Below are 19,561 nucleotides of genomic sequence, written 5' to 3'. Positions count from 1 at the left end.
GATTTCAAGATATATTGTCCTGTACTCTTTTACACCTGCAGTTCTACTGTTGGCTTCTATTTATTTAACTGTACTCTGTTTTCTCAATAATTTCAGTGTGGCTTGTTGGTATAATTGAATGATACTCACTTAATACATAAAACCATATTTGCAAATCATTAATTTATTTAAATTATTTATGCAGTTTACCTCTGATATTCTCAAAATGTCACTTTCAAATGTAATACAGTGTTGATTTATTTTCCCTCTCCCACAAAATGTACATCGATAAAATACAAAAACTTCAATAAAACTGTAACTGTTTGGCTGAGATCTATTCTACATCACATTCTCTAAATTTTATGAATATCATATTGGATTAACACTGAAACAAATTAAGAAAGGTTGCCATTTTAAAAATTGAGCTGCCTTAAGTTATGGGTTAGAAAACAGAGGAATTCTTTTCAATATTAAATATAGAATAGTTGTAACAAAATCAAATACAAATGGATAAAGAATGATCAATTGCAGTATCTTGAGGTGATCACTAGGATATTGTGAAATACTTATCCAAATGAAACCAATAGAAAAAGTGGATTAGAAACAACAAACATGCATCGTACAAAGGTACAGCAGTTGAGCACAAATCTGTAATGTGCTCAACGTTTATTTTCTTCTGTGTTTTTTTGGAAGAGTTCATGAGACTTATACAGTACTTAACTTCACACCTGCTGTTTACACAGCATTTTGAAATTTGTAATAGTTGTTCCCCTGCAAGAACAAGTATTTTAGTGCTGTTCCTATCCTGTTACTGCCAGTCCCAATGCATTATAATTGGTTTGAAAATTCCTGGGGGAAATAATGGCAAAACACTTACAATGAAAGTAAAGTTCTTCATCTCCTTCTTGATCAGCTTTGCTATAGCCACAGTGCCTAGAAAAACACACACCAAGAAAAAAAAGTTTCACCACTTTGATCTTCCCTGCTCAGCTGTGAAAGCACTAACAGCATATAAACTGAAGGAATATAAGAACAAGCACGAAGCTACAAGACTTGTAACTTTAATTTGCAATGGTTACAGTGAATATGCTTGCTAAGTCTCATGACCTTATCAGAAAGACCAGGTGAAGCATCCCACTTTGCCTGGCTTCTAGTAAGGAAAGAGGGAGCAGTGAGGCAAATCTGTTGCCCCACATGCAGTTCCCTCTTTGTGACACTTTCCCCATCACATGGGATAAGAGTTGCGTTCGTGAGGAGGCCCCATGCTGGCTCCATTAGAGCCAGCACAACACTGGAAGCCTTCCATGTTGGAGTGAAAGCATCCAGTGACGCTTTCACCTTGGTTGGGAGTGTGGCCTGTGCATATATCACAACATCTGATGAGGTCATAACAATATTTCCCTGGAGGTGAACACCTGTGTCAGTGAGGAACAGTGCATTTCACTGACCAAGCATCTTGATCTGTTTCAAAGCTGTGAACAGAAAAGTTATCCAGTGTATTTATAATGTGAGACCCCTGGAGAAACTATTTCCTACATTGTATTTTAATACAACATTTATCTGATATCTTTGGATTCTCTGAAGTCTCTCCTATGGAAGAAAGGAACAATTTGGCTCCTTACTTTTGTCATAAATTAATACTGTGGCCTCAGTGAGCCTATTTAAATAAGTGATGGTTCTGCTGGCATAGGTTTAACCATACCACATTTGAGAAATATGGTTCCTGATAAAAATGAAGAACATATGAACATTAAACATTAGAATCTATTAACATAATGATATTCTGGGTGAAAAGGCCAATAGCAAGATTTTGAATTTCAGATAAAATGAAAAACCTCAAAATACAGAATGTCTAAAGAAGTAGTTTACACAAACTATTGTATATACCCATGTATAAGTCTAGGGCAAGTTTTGGGGTCAAAATTATGGATTTTGATATGACACATAGATAAGTCAAAGGTCACTCCATGGATAAAGGAGGCCTCCAATGCCAACTCAGTGGGCCAGCCAGCCCTGGCCACCACCACTATTTCCCTTCCCAGCCACTCAAAAGGATCAGAAGCAGCACAACAGTAGAGAGAAAAGAGGAAGTTTGTGCTTTTTCATCTTCCTGGATAGATTATGCTCTTGCCTTTCACCACTCTATCACTTCTTTTTGATAAGAGTTAAGATACAGTGCTCAAAAAGATCCATAGATAAGTTGGCCAATTTTTTGTTTTGATTTTTTTGACTAAAATTTCTAGACTTAGACATGAGTATATAGGGAATTTATGAATTTAAAATTAATACTTTTGTGTTATCTCTATTTTTCACACAGATTAGATATATCTTAATACTTGAGAAAGTACCTCCGTCCAATGATGAAGCCAAAAACCATGAAGACCAGAATGATTGTGCCCGCCACAGCTACTACAGCTATGATTATTACTGGATTCTGTTCACTGGAGACAGCGGTGGCTACCAACAGGGAAAAGAAAAGATTAAAGATCAATTTCAAAATTGAATGCTTAAACAAAAACCTGGCTAACTGACAGTGTTAGAAACTATACAGCTTTCATATTTTATAATCCAAAACCTAGGATGATTTCGAGATGGAAAGAGTATCTGCAATTATTCATGTTGAAGAACAGAATTTTGTGCATTCCTCTTCTTGTATTCAAATACCCTAAAGCAGTGTTTCTCAAACTGTGCTCTCCATGTATTTTGGACTTGATCTCCCAAAAATCCCAGCCAGCTTACCAGCTGTTGGGAATTGTGGGAGCTGAAATCTAAAATATCTGGAGGAGCATAGTTTGAGAAACTCTGTCCTAAAGTGATGTAGATGAATTATTCTGTAGAAACTCATGAAGGCATATGCTATGCTCTAAGTGTGGGAAAATCATTTCAAGATTGCACCATGGCCCTGTTAATAGTTTCAGAAGTGGATTCTCATATTCAGAACCACTGTGGATGGGGATCAGTAAAAGGGTACATTGTGCTGTTGCAAATGCACAATGGATGTGCAAAATGGTGCATCCATATTTGTCTGTCCTGCACTGATGCACATTGTTTAAGCATGCCCACTCTTGTGGTTGTGCAATATTGCTTTTCTGAATTCGAATTGTATAATTCTATTGTGACACAACTGGCAGTGAATATTCATGCTATGTAGAAACAATGTAGGATTGCAAACCTGCTTTGTGCAAAACCCTTGTCTTCAGAATGTTCTTGCCCAGAAAACACTGTTCCCTACTCATGTATAATTCTTCTGCAAGTTAATTGTGCCAGGCGTTTGAATATGGGGAGAATATTGTGTATAAATAATGATTTTCTTGTTCAGTCTTGCACGTAGGAGATTGTAGGATTCATTTCTAGAATTGCCATGTAGCTATAAAATGAATTTGAAATACAGTGGATAGTTTGCAGATTAAAAATCTCATAACCAGGTAGCTATCTGCATGATTCTGATCCAAATTTTGGTCAGGAGTTTAAAAACTTAGAACAGCTTTGACTCCTGAAATGTAATTGGTCCCACCAAAGGGCAACAGGCTAAGTATTAACATCTGCTGAAAAGATCATCACTGCATCCCGCTGTTGGGAAAGCTGCATATGTGACAGTAACCCAATGTCTGAATACCATCCCATAGAGACCCTACTAGAACTGAAACTGTTATAGTAATAATAATAATAATAATAATAATAATAATAATAAAGTTTATTTATATTTATATTATAGTCGAATGAATAATACCATGAAATTAAAACGTGGTCTATCCTGGACCATATCTTATTCACCATACACTGGTTAGAATAAACTGTTGCTGATTTCATAATGTATTACAGTATAACTGAGAGCGGCTTTCATGTTGTAGTATTTAATTAACTTTTACAATTTTTTTTGCAGTTAATATGATGTAACTCTAACAAGTAGGATGAATTAGAAATATTTAATAACTAGAGAAAAATAAATAAATAAAAATAACTAATAAATAGAGAAATAAGCTTTCTTTTATTTTAAAAAGCAATCATTCATTACTTCCCAATATTTCAGCTGTTTGTGACATTTAAGAAGTACTGTATACAAGTGTTTCATAATTATTATTTTAGGATTCTTTAAATCATCTTTAGCATGACAATGGTTATTAGCCACATTCTGTTTAGATTGCCAAGCACAGCAATTAAGTAAATTTAAACCAATTCCAGAGTTACCTAAAATATAGCATTAATTTATATATCGAAAGGTATATGTAGGACTTTTAAAAATGCACAATAAAATTAACAATAGAATTTTTCCCCCACCATTAATTTTCTCAGCTGAAAAATATATTGGATTTATATAAACAAAGCCTGAAAACTGTGCTTTAATATCTGTAAATTATTTACTATGTTTAGATGCAATAACCAAGTCTATGGCCCCAGAAGCACTGTTATTGAAGTTACAGAAGAAAAAGCCTCAACAAGTATGAGTCATATGAGACAATATCTGACAAAGAACAAAGGGTGAGAGAAGTTTAATATTAAATTCTTTTTTGTGAGTTTCAAACTAAAAAGACAAAGAACTAGTTTGTACTATGGTGATAAAATTTTAAAATCTCATGTATGTAATTTTCTTTTCTAAAGAAAAATTCAAAGCGAAATGCCACCTTATCCTTATGGCACAGTTTTCAGGTTAGTGACTTATTCCTTTACATCTTGTTTGTGAGGATTAAATATCATGATGTCTTGAAATCTTTTAATGGTCATTACAGGCAGCTTGTAAGAAGAACTCTCAAGACCTTATCAAAGGTAAGAAACAGTGCTATAAATGATCACTTCTCTTTGCACAGGATAAGCTATGTAAGAGAACTACTAGAATCTGGGATTATGCTGGTGTCTGAAGGATTACTCACCCTTTGGCATGACAAATAATGTTTATATATTACTTTTTTTTCAATGAATATGTGTTTGTTTGTTTGTGTTTTTTTTTTGTTTTCTCTGAGGTGTATCTGTTTAGTAGACCTGTTATATACCTGGCCCAATCCAAACTAAATAGTTGTAGTTGTTTGATTTGCCACAATTTTTCCAGGGGTTTTGAAGTTTATCTGAGTGCTTGGGGTGTTGCCAAGCATTTTACTACACAGATAAACACTCACAAGCCTGGTACCTAGAAAAGGAGAGTAGGACTAGGCAGGTACTATATGGGTCCTTCTGGTCATTCCCCCATCACTACACTGCTAACTGGTTAAATGTTTCAAGACTGAGCTGAAGCTGAAAGGGGAGTAACACAGCTTGATCGCTAGACCAGTCCGGAATAATGTAATTAAGGGTGTGTTACCACCCTTCCATCAATCTTAATTTGAAACCTGTTGAATACACATGCTAATTTGTAAAACGATGGTCTGTTTTAATGACAAATACATTTGGCCTCTGTATCTATCTCTTTTCTTCTTCCTCTTTTCTACAAGCAGCCATTCTGTGTGTGCACAGTTTTATCAAACCTAATGTTTGAGTCATTTTTAGTATTTAATATTTAATAATTCAAGTGCAAAACTCATTTGAGGTGTGATACACACTGTATGATTTTTCTACTTCTGCATGACCAGTGGTCACACATCAGCACAGATTTCAAGGGGAAGTGTCCAATTTGTTTTCAACTGTAGCAATATGAAAATAGTTACTTAAGATGTTGTGATAACTGTCCCAAAGTGAAAGGAGAATTCTAGAAATACCGTGTGGTTATATTTGATTAGAGGTTCAATTCTGAAGCATAGTTCCTCTGAAGTAAATCTCATTAAGTACAGAAATACTTATTTTGAATGAACATTCAGAGAATCAGGCTGCATTTCAGCATTTCTGAAACCTTCCTTAGTAAGTGTTCAAAGGGATTTACTCCAAGCATTTGGGTCACAGCCAGCAGTTAGGTATGAACTGTAAGATAATTCTCATTCACTTTAATGAAGCTAATGAATTAACTTTGCATGTCTATATGTTTAACAGTTTAATTGTATCTTAAACATAATAATAATTTTTGAATTGCAATGAATTACCAGCCTGACAGATGAAAACTGAAAGAGTTAATTAAATGCCATTGCTGTTTGCATTCTATTCTACATGCTAAAAAGAAATAACAGAGACTGGACTTTGGCTTTCAAGAAGTTTAAGGCTGTAATTATGAACTCTGAAATCATAATTCAGAGTTTATGCTAGAATGTAAAAATGCCTAAATGCTGAATAAATAGTACAGATTTCAAAGCAACATAAACCTGTAGAGTGTACATTGGGAGCAGGCATGTAGCCGGGGGGGGGGGGCCTTGGGGGGCTTCAGCCCCCCCCCCCGAAATTCTCATAGTGGTTCGCGAAAATCCTGGCTACGGGTCTGATTGGGAGGCACAGTGGATGCCACCTAGTAAAAACAGGGTCCGTCTCTCTCTTGCTTGGGGAAAAGCTGACTAATGCTTCCACATACATCTGCACTAATGCAAGCAACCCCTGGTGTGAACTGGGATTGTGACAGGAAACCCACTTCTGCCTGCCATAATGGAGATCACTCATAGGTGGTTGTACGAACATCAGTCTACTGTTTCTGAAATGACGAAGAAGATACCCCCACTATACACAGTGGTTGCTTTCTGGTAAATAGGTGACAGACAGGGCATGCCAAGAGGTCATTGCATAGCTCTGTAACTATAGTGTTCCTTGACCAAGAAGATTCCAGTTTCTGTTTCTGCATATCTTCTTTATTCCTGGTAATATTTAAAATATAACCTGCATTATGAGTTATTTTTCACTCATTAGGACTGCCAATGAAAGCTAAGATGTTATCACAGACTGATAAACAGATAGCTGCAATGTACTGTTATATAATTGTTTACTACACTATACATCATGCAGTTGAGTCTCATTTCCCTTCTTATGCTAAAATGAGCACATTGAGGATCTGTCCTGTATCCTACTGGGAATCCCAAACAGATGATGTAGGTGATGATATTTGCAACTCAAGATACTTTACAACAGTTAAAACAAACTTATTTTTTTAAAAAACCACAGCCTACGAAAATTTAAAATATGATTAAATTTTCAACACATTGAAACCAAGGAAACAATGAATAGATAATCTCTTAGCAATCCGTCCTTATAGACCTGTTAAAATAAGCAGACCCATTGAATCATTAGGATTAATTTACCGTACATACTCATGTCTAAGTTCATGTCATGTATAAGTCAAATACAGGTTTTGAGGCTCAAATTATGAATTATGAATATGAAAATTATGAATTTTGATATCACTCATAGATAAATCTCGATAAAATAGTAAAGAGCAGAGACATCACACTGGCAACAAAGATCCGCATAGACAAAGCCATGGTATTCCCTGTAGTAACCTACGGATGTGAGAGCTGGACCTTAGGGAAGTCTGAGCGAAGGAAGATATATGTTTTTGAGCTGTGATGTTGGAGGAAAGTTCTGAGAGTGCCTTGAACTGCGAGAAGATCCAACCAGTCCATCCTCCAGGAAATAAAGCCCGACTGCTCATTGGAGGGAAGGATACTAGAGACAAAGTTGAAGTACTTTGGCCACATCATGAGGAGACAGCAAAGCCTAGAGAAGACAATTATGCTGGGGAAAGTAGAAGGTAAAAGGAAGAGGGGCTGACCAAGGGCAAGATGGATGGATGTCATCCTTGAAGTGGCTGGACTGACCTTGAAGGAGCTGGGGGTGGTGACGGCCGACAGGGAGCTCTGGCGTGGGCTGGTCCATGAGGTCACGAAGAGTCGGAGATGACTGAACGAATGAACAACAACATAGATAAACTGAGGGCTCTTCCACAGTGAGGGAAAAGTGCCACCATCAACGCTGGGGACCAGACTCGACAATACTGTCATTTTTTCACGAAGGCATTTTGCTACTCTAGTCAGAGAATCATAGAATTGGAAGACATCAAGGGCTATCTAGTCTAACTCCACTCTGCCATGCAGAAACATACAATCAAAGCACCCTGACATGGACATCCAGCCTTTATTTTAAAATGTCTAAGGAAGAAGACTCCACCACACTCTGAAGCTGCATATTTCGCTGTTGAGCTGCCAGGAAGTTTTTCCCTATGTGTAGGTAGAATCTCTTTTCCTGAGGTTTAAATCTATTGCTCCATGTCCTAGTTCCCAGAGCAGGAGAAAACAAGCTTGCCCCCTCCTCAATATGGCATCCTTACACATATTTAAACATGGCTAGCATGTCCCCCCCACCCCCAGCCTTATTTTCTCCAAACTGAACATGCAAAGCTCCCTAAGCCATTCATCACAGGGCTTGGATTCCAGGCCTTTAACCATTTGGCTGCCGTCTTCTGGACACATTCCAACTTGTCAATATCCTTCTTGAATTGTGGTGCCCAAAATTGGACACAATATGCCAGGTGAAGTCTGACCAACCCAGAATAAGAGTGATACTATTACTTCCCTCAATCTTTCCTGGAACATCACCTGAGTGTGTGTGTGTGTGGATGCTTTCCCCTACACCATACCATTACTATTGAGCGTGAAAATTGGTATGAGGTGGTATCTCTTAAATAGATTGTCACTGGCATGTTAAAAGTTAAATTAGATTTGAGAAGCATTGTGGCACCCCCTTTGTGCGTGAAGGGTGGGCTTCTGGAATGGCCTGTTTAGGTTATATGACTTGGGGGGCTGGAAAGGGGGTTCTCTTTGGGCCTATAATGGGAGTTTCAGGACGGCCTTACAATCAAGAACAGCCGGAGTAAGAAACCAAGATATTTTGGATTGTCTGCAGGGATTAGGTGCTGGTCCTAGGATGATCTGGGGAGGTGGGCAGAGAATTGAAACCTGCCCCTTGAGTAGACCCATTATGTGGATTAACTCCCTTTTTATTCCAGCAGGCTTGCAGAAGTTCCATAATTAAATAAATAAATAAACATGTCAAAATATGGCTTTTAAGTACTACATCTGTTCTCTGGCCTCTTTATTTCATGGTGGAAATTCAAAGCTCTTACCTTTTATCACTCTACTTAAAAAAAGAATAAAAATATGTTTCTTTTTGTACAAATGTTAAGGTACTTACAACGACCTAGGTTTTTTGGAACAATTTTTGACTAAAGTTTTAGACTTATACATGAGTATATTACTGTAAAGGTTGACACAGCATTCAGCGACTGATTCTATTTGAGACTACTGATTGGGTTTAGGCCTATCATGTTTTCACTTTTACCCATGCTGTTAATTTCTCTAAGATACACATAAATATTACCTGTGGCCTCCTCTAGTGTAGCAACATCTAGTCTAGGGCTATAATTCCCATAGCCAGCAGCAGTAAATGCACGGATCTGGAAAACATATACAGTTCCTGGTTTCAGATTATTGACTGAAGCAGAAGTGGCCCTGGTTTTCACTGTTGAGTAAGTTCTCTCCCTTTGGTCCTGCAAACACAAATGCAAATCATTGGATAATCTTTAACATTCGGATCACAATTTTACTTGATATAAGCCATTGAAAACAGGGCCCGACACTCTGTTTACTATGTAGAGGATGTTTCTCTTCCCAACCCCATAAAAATGTAGCACACTCTGTGGAGCATTACAACACAATGTAATTTCACTGAGGGATTCTTAAAATAACGTAAAATGTGAATGGGAAGAGAATCGTGCTGCTCATAAAATTAAGGAGCTAAAGTAACTGCTCTGTATGTGCCTGAATGTGTTTGATTGGCTGTTGTTTTAGCTTTTGCTACTTTGTGGCTATACTGCATATTATGCTAGTCTACAAATAAAACAGAAAGTAGTGTTTTAGAATTTTATTTTCTTGGTTCATTTTTGTTCTTCTCTAATTCATACGTTTTATACCTTATTAATAAAATCATTCCAATTACGGTTTTCACTTAAAGGGACAAAACGTAACATATTCTACCTGATACTGCTATTTCTGGACACAAGAGCCCTCTACGTGAAAATGGAAGTCCTGAAAACCATGAAATGCCTATTACTTGCAACAAAAGTTTTTGGAATGGAGTTATGTGCGCATATGGCTGCATCACCATGAACATTCCTATCTATTTATATGATGCAAGTATTTCCAGAGTGGTGATAGGTGACTCTTTTAATCTGCTGTAACACTGTAAATGTGGAATAAAATTAATAGTCTTAAGCAACATACGAACCAATTCACTGGGATGCTTATTAGAATTAATGGGAAATTCACAAAATGTTCTCTGCTCTTGTACATCTCCACTTCACTTCAATAAAGCTTGAGCAGAAAATCTATGTCGCGGCTCATGCCTAGACTAATCAGATTTGATTCAGATGCCACTCTGTCACCACACCACTAGTTACATAGCAGGAAAAAAACCAAATTATATCTATAGCATACTTTTAATTTGTGTCAATTCCTTTTCTTCTAGGGAATTCAGTAAATTGTATTTCTGTATGCATGTATCTCTGCATTAATGAGGAAAAAACAGTCTTAGTACCACAAAGTATACATCTAGTTCCTTTGAGGAAAACTATAAACCCACATATTTTGGTAGGAAATTAAGTTTCCTATTTAGATACTAATTTAATCTTACAACATACTTTACTTTCTTGCACTAGAATGAACTCACTTGGACGGTGAGAATTGTGGAGGTATTTTCCAAATTCCAAAAAGAATTCCAAAGTATTTCACTGTAGAAAAGTGTTTCATGTTCTAAAGTTATTTCTGTGTTCTATCAAAATAAGAGGGCATTAAACAGTTTCTGTCTCAATATGAAACAATGGACGGCACAAAAAAGTACCCCGATGGGAGAAATTAATAGATCTACTAGATGTTAACACACATATTTTGCTTGTTTTTTCTTCAAAAAATATATGGTAATAGACTGAAATCCATCTCAGTAATCCTGACTAGATTACTGCAACACGCTCTACATCGGGTTGCCTTTGAAGACTGTTAGGAAGCTTCAAGTAATCTAACAGGCGGCAGCTAGATTTCTCATGAGAGTGACATATAGGGAGCATGCAGCCCTCCCTGTTACGCCAGTTTCACTGGCTGCCAGTCTGCTACTGAGCACAATTCAAAGTGCTGGCTTTAGACTATAAAGCCCTAAACAGTTCTGGCCCAGCTTATTTATCTGAAAGCATCTCCCTCTATGAACCATCTCGGAGATTAAGATCTTCTGGGGACGACCTGCTCTGGGTCCCACTTCTTTCACAGATGTGGTTGGTTGAGATGAGAGACAGGGCCTTCTGAGTGGTGGCCCCTTGGTTGTGGAACTCCCTCTCTAGAGACATCAGATTAGCCCCCTCCCTCCTGGCCTTCAGGAAAAAACTGAAAACTTGAATGTGGGACCAAGCTTCTGGATAATTGATTAGTGCAATATGTGTATATGGAATGGTGCAATGATAACTGGAATGGCTGAACTATGATATTGCATTATGTGATTTAAATATTTTTAATCTTGAAATATTTTAGTGGGTATTTTATGTATATGTTTTTATTTGCAGGATATGTATATTGTGTATCGTACAGCATCAAATTATGCTTTTATGTGCACCGCTCTGAGTCCCTTCGGGGTGAGAAGGGCAGGATATAAATATGGTAAATAAATAGATAAATAAAAAATAAATCTGGGGACACTGTTCATAATTGTGCAGATAACTTGCCATACAACAGTGGTGCACAACCAGGTGTTAGAATTCCTGACATTCAATATGCTGTCTAGGGCTTCTGGGAGTTGGAGTCCCGAAACTCCTGGAAGGGCACAGGTTGTGTATCACTGCCATACAACTACCTACATGTTAAATCCAAGTCTCTGTATATTCTGTAAGACAAAAGTGGTTTTGGGTGACAAAAATGCTGCATCATAATGAATGACGACTAAACACAAAACATATGAAAACAACTATTTCTTTTTTACATTTCCTCCCTGCTAACAGATGACTATGGACACACATCTATCCATTAAAACCACATAGGTTTGGTCAATTGTATTTCCAGTTAAGCACACTGTAAACTGAATTGCAATTTCTGTCAGGATCCTTTTTTAAAAAAACAACTGGCTGAATATCTTTCACATTTGGTCAATTATTTTTGAAATATAGAAGAAGAAAACCAGGGAAGGAAAAGGGAGAAATATTTTTTCTGTAAAACTAGTGAATTTCTAGTCATTTTATTTAGGGGAGGGGGTGCAAAGCCCATAAGATGAGGGAAGGTAAGCATTTCTGCTTCCCAATGCAATGACCTATGCATTCCCTAAGACTGCCCCAAGAAGCTAGGAAACCATCTGAGCTAATTTTGCATGGCTTCAAGGGCTACAAGGAAGCTACAAGGGAAGAAAATTATATAGTGCTATACCATGTTGTAGTATCTGTTCCACATTAGATTTAGGTTAAAATATCATAATTTGTTGGTGAATTTGACTAGTATAATTTCACAGAAAAACAAATTTAACTGAAGTAAAAGCCCTCTTGAGTGTTTATACTAGCCTTGAACTGCAAATGTAGACATATTTAAAGAGCATTTCTGCATCTCAATTTTTTTCTTGTCATATATTAACACCCATTTGGATTTAAAGCACTTTTATATTGAAAATATTTTCTCTATTTCCAACAGGACTTGCTGTTTTATTATATGAATCAAAGAACATGAGGTAGTAACTGCTACAGCAATTCAATGATGTAAGTTAAAGCTGCGTATTAAGCGTTACAGTCACTCCAGCATTTTAGGCATATTTGCAAGTATAAATATGTATGCTTAGGGTGAAATTTATAAAACAGTCTGCAATCATGTGAAGTAAATGCATCAGATATGTTGTTCTGGTTTAGAGGAACTACTCTAAGGGTACAGAGCAGGCAAATGCAATGAGGGGAAAAATTCATTCAAACTGCCAAGACTGTATTAAAGCTATCTAGGTCATTGGATATGATTCCCCCCATGACCCACCAAGACAAGGCCATGGTATTACTAAATAAATATATATATATATAGAAGAAATGGTACATAAAGGGCTGCCCCAATGCAATATTCGCTTGTAGTATTCATCAAGGAATGCAAACAAGATCAAATGCAAATAATGTTCTTGGAAAAATATTTAGACGCAAATGCGGGAATCTCATACCCTGCTTGCAGATTTTTTTACTGCTCAGGAATCAGGCTTAAGATGTAACCCTTTCTATTGCTTACCTTTCAGAAGTCATAGGAAAACATTTGCATCAGAATTAATCATAAAACTCTGTGCAAGAGCTAATAAATCAGAAGGTTATGATTAGGACTGTCACCAATTAAATATTTTAATGGATTAATCAGATGCATTTTAGCTGATTAATTGACTGGTTTTATGTTCATTCACACATTGCCATATCAATAGAGATATTACTTTGAATGCTATAAGCAACCTAGTAAGTGAAAGTCATCACTAACAGTTAGAAGGAAATTCCATTAAATATTTTGCCTTTTCCATCAAAAATAGTATAGGGCTGCAAAACTGAGGATTATAAAAAAAAATTGAAATGTATGCTGGTTTCATAGGAATGTGGAATTCTAAATCTAGAAATGCTGCATTGTGTACGATTTGTGAAGTAAAGAATAAACAGGAAGAAAGGGTTTAATAATAGACTGTAAATACTCATTAATTGTCTGTTAGGAAACACAAAAGCACAAAAAAGCTGAATAAGAACTGAATGATACAAATATTGAATTTGAGAGGCAACTCTGTGTGGTATAATATTTTTAGTATATTTGAATTTAGAATGCAAAAAATGCATTAAAGTAGCTACAATCCTGACAAGTGAAAAAAATAAAAATAAAAACATGAATTACACTACGTAACAGAATTTGAAATATTTTATGTTCCTGATTTGAATGTGTTATTTCTTGCTTAATTGTGCAGCATGTACTTTGAAAGTAGTTGTTATACTCCAGAAACTTTGTTTTTGTGACTGCCACAAAGTATGTTAAATTAGTTGAGGCTCTATGAGATATTAGGTGAAAAACTATGGCAAAATGTCTGCAGTTTAATAAATGTTTTCCATGTTTTTATGATGGAACCAATTTGAAAATGACATTTATAACCCAGGAACAAAAATTGTGTTATATAGTGTTATCTTACAATAAAACTGTGTTTCACAGTCTGACCAAATAAATTTGCAAATACCAATCCATCAACTAACATTTTTAGTTTAATTGGTTGATTTGATGATTGCACATTAAGCCCTAGTATATATTTTATAAAACTCTGGAGCATAAGCCCCAGGTATGTAATTCTTTCCCCTCTTAAAATGTGTCTGATATAGATATGATGTCAATAAAGAAAAGAAGTAGGCAAAAAGCAAAGAATAAGCAATGAGCTAGCCTCAGAAGGAAAACATCCCGCCTGGGCCCAGCACTTGTTCACCGGAGAACAGAATGATATGATCAGAAGACTGGAACAGTTCAGAATAGTGCTTACTTTCTCATAATACTTGATTTCATATTCTGTGATGACTCCATTGGGATGCTCGGGTTCCTGCCAGGAAAGCTCCACACTCCTTTGCAACACTTTCTCTTTCATTACGCCGCTAACTTGCGAGGGAGCTGTTTGGAGAAGATGTGTCAATAAACAAGGAGCAAATGTGCTGGGTGTCTCCAATCACATGTCACTATTGACCAATCCCCTGCTGTGCTGCCATCATTAAACTAAGAGAAAGCACCTTTCCACAGTGCACAATTCAAAAGCTAATGGATATTCAAGCAGGACGTTATTACTGCTCATAAACCATAATAGAAATTTAAATTAAAACACAAATAGCAAAAGGCAGCATTGTTCAAGTTAGTGCATAACAGCAATTGATGGGATCAGAATGACAATTAAGCAAATGAATTCCAATTAAACCAGAAAAATATGCTTCCAAATTAATCTCATGTGGTAAACTAGTAGACCAAGTATTTATTACACATATTTCAACAACACTTGAAGGAAAATAAATGCACAAGGTCATACTTGAGACCCACATCATGTGTAATTCCAGTTCAAGTTCAAACACATAATGTTCTTAAAGTAATGTCTGAAAGGGATGAGCACACCATGCGGAAAAGTTTTTTAGTCTCCCAGCACTCTTGTTTGGGTATATCAGGTCTGCCTGGACAAAGTTTACTTCGCTATTCATAGCAAGTATCAACTTATGGAATACAGGACTAGAATATTTTGAACATGTAGTTGGAAAATTCTAGGGACTACAGTGCAAACATAAACTTTTCCAAGCTATGCATGAAATCTACCATCTTGCTACCATCTAACTCCGTCTGGGTGATGGTCTTCAGAAGATAAATCTCAATTTGCAGGCTAACAACAAAAGGAAAACCCACTACAGTACCCACTAGATCTGTTGTGGTAGGCAAAGAAACATCCACACTGCCCACTGACAGAACATATTATGGCAATGCCACCAAATATCCTACTTGTGAAGGCTATTATCAATTTCCTCCTGTAAGATAGCTTCTGCTATCTACAACAGAGTAAAAATGTATTAAATGTATTACTGTAGTATTTTTTTTAAATACAGTAATATAATACATTAATTGATAAATGACAGATCACATCAAGTATTTGAGATCGCTCCTACTTAAAGATGGGCAGTATTTACCCAAAACAGAAGATGTGGTGGCAAAGCTGCATTTGGACTGTACAACTTTTGGATTACAGCTTCACTTTACAGAACTTAATTTCTACTAAACGGGCAAGTAAGCAAACATGTTCATTGCCTATTGAGAACTATACTGTCCAGGACTGTTCTCCTAGCCTGATACTTTCAATTGCCATGTTAGAACACATTCTATACAGAGAGATTCTTTTTTTTTAATGAAGGAGCATTCCATCAAATGAATTTTGATGTTTTAAGTTAGGACTGTATCTGGTATTGGATAGGCATTTGGGGTTGCACACAGATTTGCATGCATGAACACATGAACATGTGTGTAAACACATACACATATGAACACTATCTCCAATCTCCTCTCCATATCTAACTATCTAACTCCTCACTCCCCCCCCCCCCCACACACCTTGATTAGCATATCTGATATGGCACTCCTATATCAGAAGCCATAGAGCAATCTACCTCCTGCCTGTTTGATCAGCGTAAGTACAGGGGAAACTGTAGGACTCTTTCCAGCTTCAGGTCTCACACAGAGAGCAGATGATGTGGGCCCTGAAGTCACAGGTTGAACACCCATCTGGCATATCATTTGGAACACATTACACATAGACACTGGCAACTTCTTGCACTGTTAATGATAAACAGGCTTCAAAGAAATAGTCTACAGAAATAGACTTTAAGGGAACAACTACTTAATCTAATCATCCTTCTCAAAAATATAAACTGTGACTTCATGATATTGTTTCTCCATTACTCCACTCTAGGAAGAAGACACTGAACTGAAGTGGAGGTGGGGAAACTCAAATAATGACTATGCTTGAAAAATTAAGGTATAACTGAAGAATCTTGACTTGTTTTTCATCAGCAATAAGCTTGTGCATGCTGGTTGCTGCCTTGGACTGCTTGGCTGTTTTCACTGCAGGAGAAACTAAACAAACCAAGAATTTAAGAGCAGAAAACCCACAAGCATTCAAAACCATTATTTTACATCCACACCAAGAAGACTGGTTCACACGTTCTCTCTTACTTTGCCTGGCCACTGCATAACAGTGGAACCTCCTTGTGCCATTACAGAAAATGAACAAATGCTTATATAACAAGGAACTGCACTAGCATTCTGCTAACAAGGATCTGCCTTGGGTGGCAGTCAGATACCTATAATATTGGGTCTGCAAAAATACATTTGGGATGAACTGAATTCCTTGTAAACAGATTTTAAAATATATGCCTATTTCCATAAGAAATTAGAAAGTAAACCAAAAGGTGCCAATTTTCCCAGACTATTTAGAACAGGGGTCCTCAAACTTTTTAAACAGAGGGCCAGGTCACTGTCTCTCAAACTGTTGGAGGGCCAGATTATAATTTGAAAAAAAAAACCACCATGAATTAATTCCTATGCACACTGCACATATCTTATTTGAAGTGCAAAAAAAAAAACACTTTAAAATGAAGAACAATTTTAGCAAATATAAACTTAACAGTATTTCAATGGGAAGTGTGGGCCTGCTTTTAGCTGATGAAATAGGACTGTTGTTGTTGTTGTTGTTGTTGTTGTATGCTTTCAAGTTGTTTCAGACTTAGGTTGACCCTGAGCGAGGGCCAGGTAAATGACCTTGGAGGGCCATGTCCGGCCCCCGGGCCTTAGTTTGAGGACCCCTGAATTAGAGGGAAATCATGAGACCACAATGAATCCATTTCTTTGTTCAAATTCACAGTATCAATCGTATACACTTCATAGGGACTTCTTCACCAGGAATTGCATATCAATTCTAATGACACAATGATTATAAATAGCTTATGCCCGTTATAATATGTCATTATGAAGCATAATCTACTTTTGTTATCACAATGACTTGGGGGGGGGGGCTGTCCCCTTTTCATTTTCTTTTGCACACACACACACACACAGATTCAAAATTTACCAAGGGACTGACAAAAACTATACCAGCTGCTACAGTGCATGGTGCCATCCATAAGTTCCATTCTTTTATAGCTACACAAAACTCCTGTACAAAACTAGAAGTTCTTCACTCTCAGGAGAACATCACATAGACATCCAAATGCTGAAATAAATATTCTCCATTTTCCTTTTCTCTAAGAAGCTCAGCAAAATATGAGCTCAGAAACAAGGCACACATTTCTAATTTGACCTGACATGTCTTCTTTTTTATCCTGTATTTTGAGTACTGCTGCGATAATATGCCCCAAAATCGCAAAGGAAATTCCCACTTGGCTGGTTTCTTCATTCAACAAATAGAATAATTTAATCCATCTGGCAAAGGGAAGTTTGGAGGATTACACTGTCCTTGGATGTGATTGCCAAACAACATGAGAAAACTTCACACTTCCTCTATGGAACAGAATGGCTTAAATAAAGCAGCTGACATTTGCCAGGTTGCTTCACAAGGATCAAAATTTAATTCTTAACCTCTGTCTACAAAAAAGAAGAAAGCAAACCCTTCACTCCAACATATGCATGAAAAATGGGCAAAGAGACTATTAATACATCATTCTTGTTCCCGTACCGGAATGATAATGAACATTTTGCATTCATAAACATGCTAAATGCCTCATCAAAATGAACCAAAGGGACAGGGGTTACAAAAATCTAGTGTAATACTTCTCAAGTTATTTGAAGGAGAGGGTGGTCATTTCCTCCCTTAATATGCAGAGCCTGGCACCAAGTTTATGTCTACTGGCTCATACTGCTTCCAGTGGCACTGTTCTAGCCTACTGTATGGTGTTGCAGTCCTGAGTTGTAATTGGCACTGATTTATCTGGGAATGTTGTTCTGTATTTTTTCTAATGTTACTACAAATAAACACGATTCTGAAGTTGACAACACTGAGCGCAGATCCATGCTGGGTAATTTCAAAGAAGTAAAAAAAAGACTTTAGATGTTGTGGAATTTCTTTTCCTAGAAAAGATATACTTGTAGCATATTTGCATATTTTGGAGTTGTTATAGCCAAAGAAACTCTGTGAGGAGAAAAAGTGGTGAAGAAAAAGGGTGCTAGGGGTTACAAAAAGTATTGCAACATAGATTTCAGACTCCTGCATTATGCTTTTAAATTGAAATATGTTTTCTTGGTTAATTCTTTCATCCTGGCCCACCACAGGATTTACAAAATCAAATAATTTGCATACTATGCTAACATGTCTGTATATGAAGAAGTTGTGTATGACTATTATGGACTGCGTTGTATGGCTTTTGTAAGGAATTAGGCAATGATAGGACTGAATGAACACTGGAGTGGTGTGAGAGAGAGATGAAAACAGTGCGAGTAAGAAAAGATGAGAAACAGCAACGGAATGAGGAATACAAAGATTTTATTATGTAGGCAAAGCTAATACAGGTTGAGTATACCATAGCCATTATGACGGGACCAGAAGTGTTTTGAATTTTTATTTATTTATTTATTTATTAATCAATTTTATATACAGCCACTCCACGAAGGCTCGGAGCAGTTTACAATATACATATGCGATACATTACATTTAAAATCAAAGAAAATTTCAATCAACAAGATTCAAATGCCATCCTAAATAAATAAGTTTTACAAGCTCTATGAAAAGATAGTAAGTCTCGGAGACCTTATGTTTCTGCTGGCAAGGCATTCCACAGGTAAGAAGCCACCACTATGAATGCTCTATGCCTAGTAGACATCAGGTGAAAGGTGCTAAAATTGGGAACTTCAAGGAAATTCTGATCGTCTGAAAAGAGTGATCTCGGGGGTTGGTAGGGGGTGAGGCGGTCCCTCAGGTACTCCGGCCCCAGGCCATATAAGGCCTTAAAAGTAAGAATCAGCACTTTGAAGGTAATCCAGTGTTCAATCGGCAACCAGGTGATTACATAGTCTGGAGATGCTAATTCTTGAAGGAAGATTTAGAACACCAATGTTTGCATGTATATGTATATCTTGGATATCTTGGAGATAGGACCCAAATCTATACACATACATGCATATTGTTTCATATACTCCTTATACACAGAACCTGATGTTAATTAATG

At 36.8% G+C, this 19,561-nt stretch overlaps 1 protein-coding gene across 3 annotated transcripts in view; it reads right to left on the bottom strand.

Moving 5' to 3' along the window:
* Window positions 1–19,561, bottom strand: part of EPHA7 (EPH receptor A7) — a 201,667-nt gene that overhangs the window by 28,030 nt on the left and 154,076 nt on the right. For 2 of the 3 annotated variants that reach the window (XM_060753046.2, XM_060753047.2), the window contains exons 6-9: window positions 14,365–14,489; window positions 9,196–9,364; window positions 2,328–2,436; window positions 857–912 (exon numbers count right to left, since the gene is read on the bottom strand). In XM_060753046.2, the coding sequence (XP_060609029.1) occupies window positions 857–912; window positions 2,328–2,436; window positions 9,196–9,364; window positions 14,365–14,489 (459 nt within the window). The remainder of the gene's footprint in view (window positions 1–856; window positions 913–2,327; window positions 2,437–9,195; window positions 9,365–14,364; window positions 14,490–19,561) is intronic. The other variant, XM_060753048.2, reaches the window with a different exon arrangement.

This window comes from Anolis sagrei, chromosome 1 (assembly GCF_037176765.1).
Source record: "Anolis sagrei isolate rAnoSag1 chromosome 1, rAnoSag1.mat, whole genome shotgun sequence".
NCBI lineage: Eukaryota > Metazoa > Chordata > Lepidosauria > Squamata > Dactyloidae > Anolis > Anolis sagrei.
The sequence above is the reverse complement of the archived record's forward strand: the minus strand, read 5'-3'. Positions and strand labels throughout refer to the sequence as shown.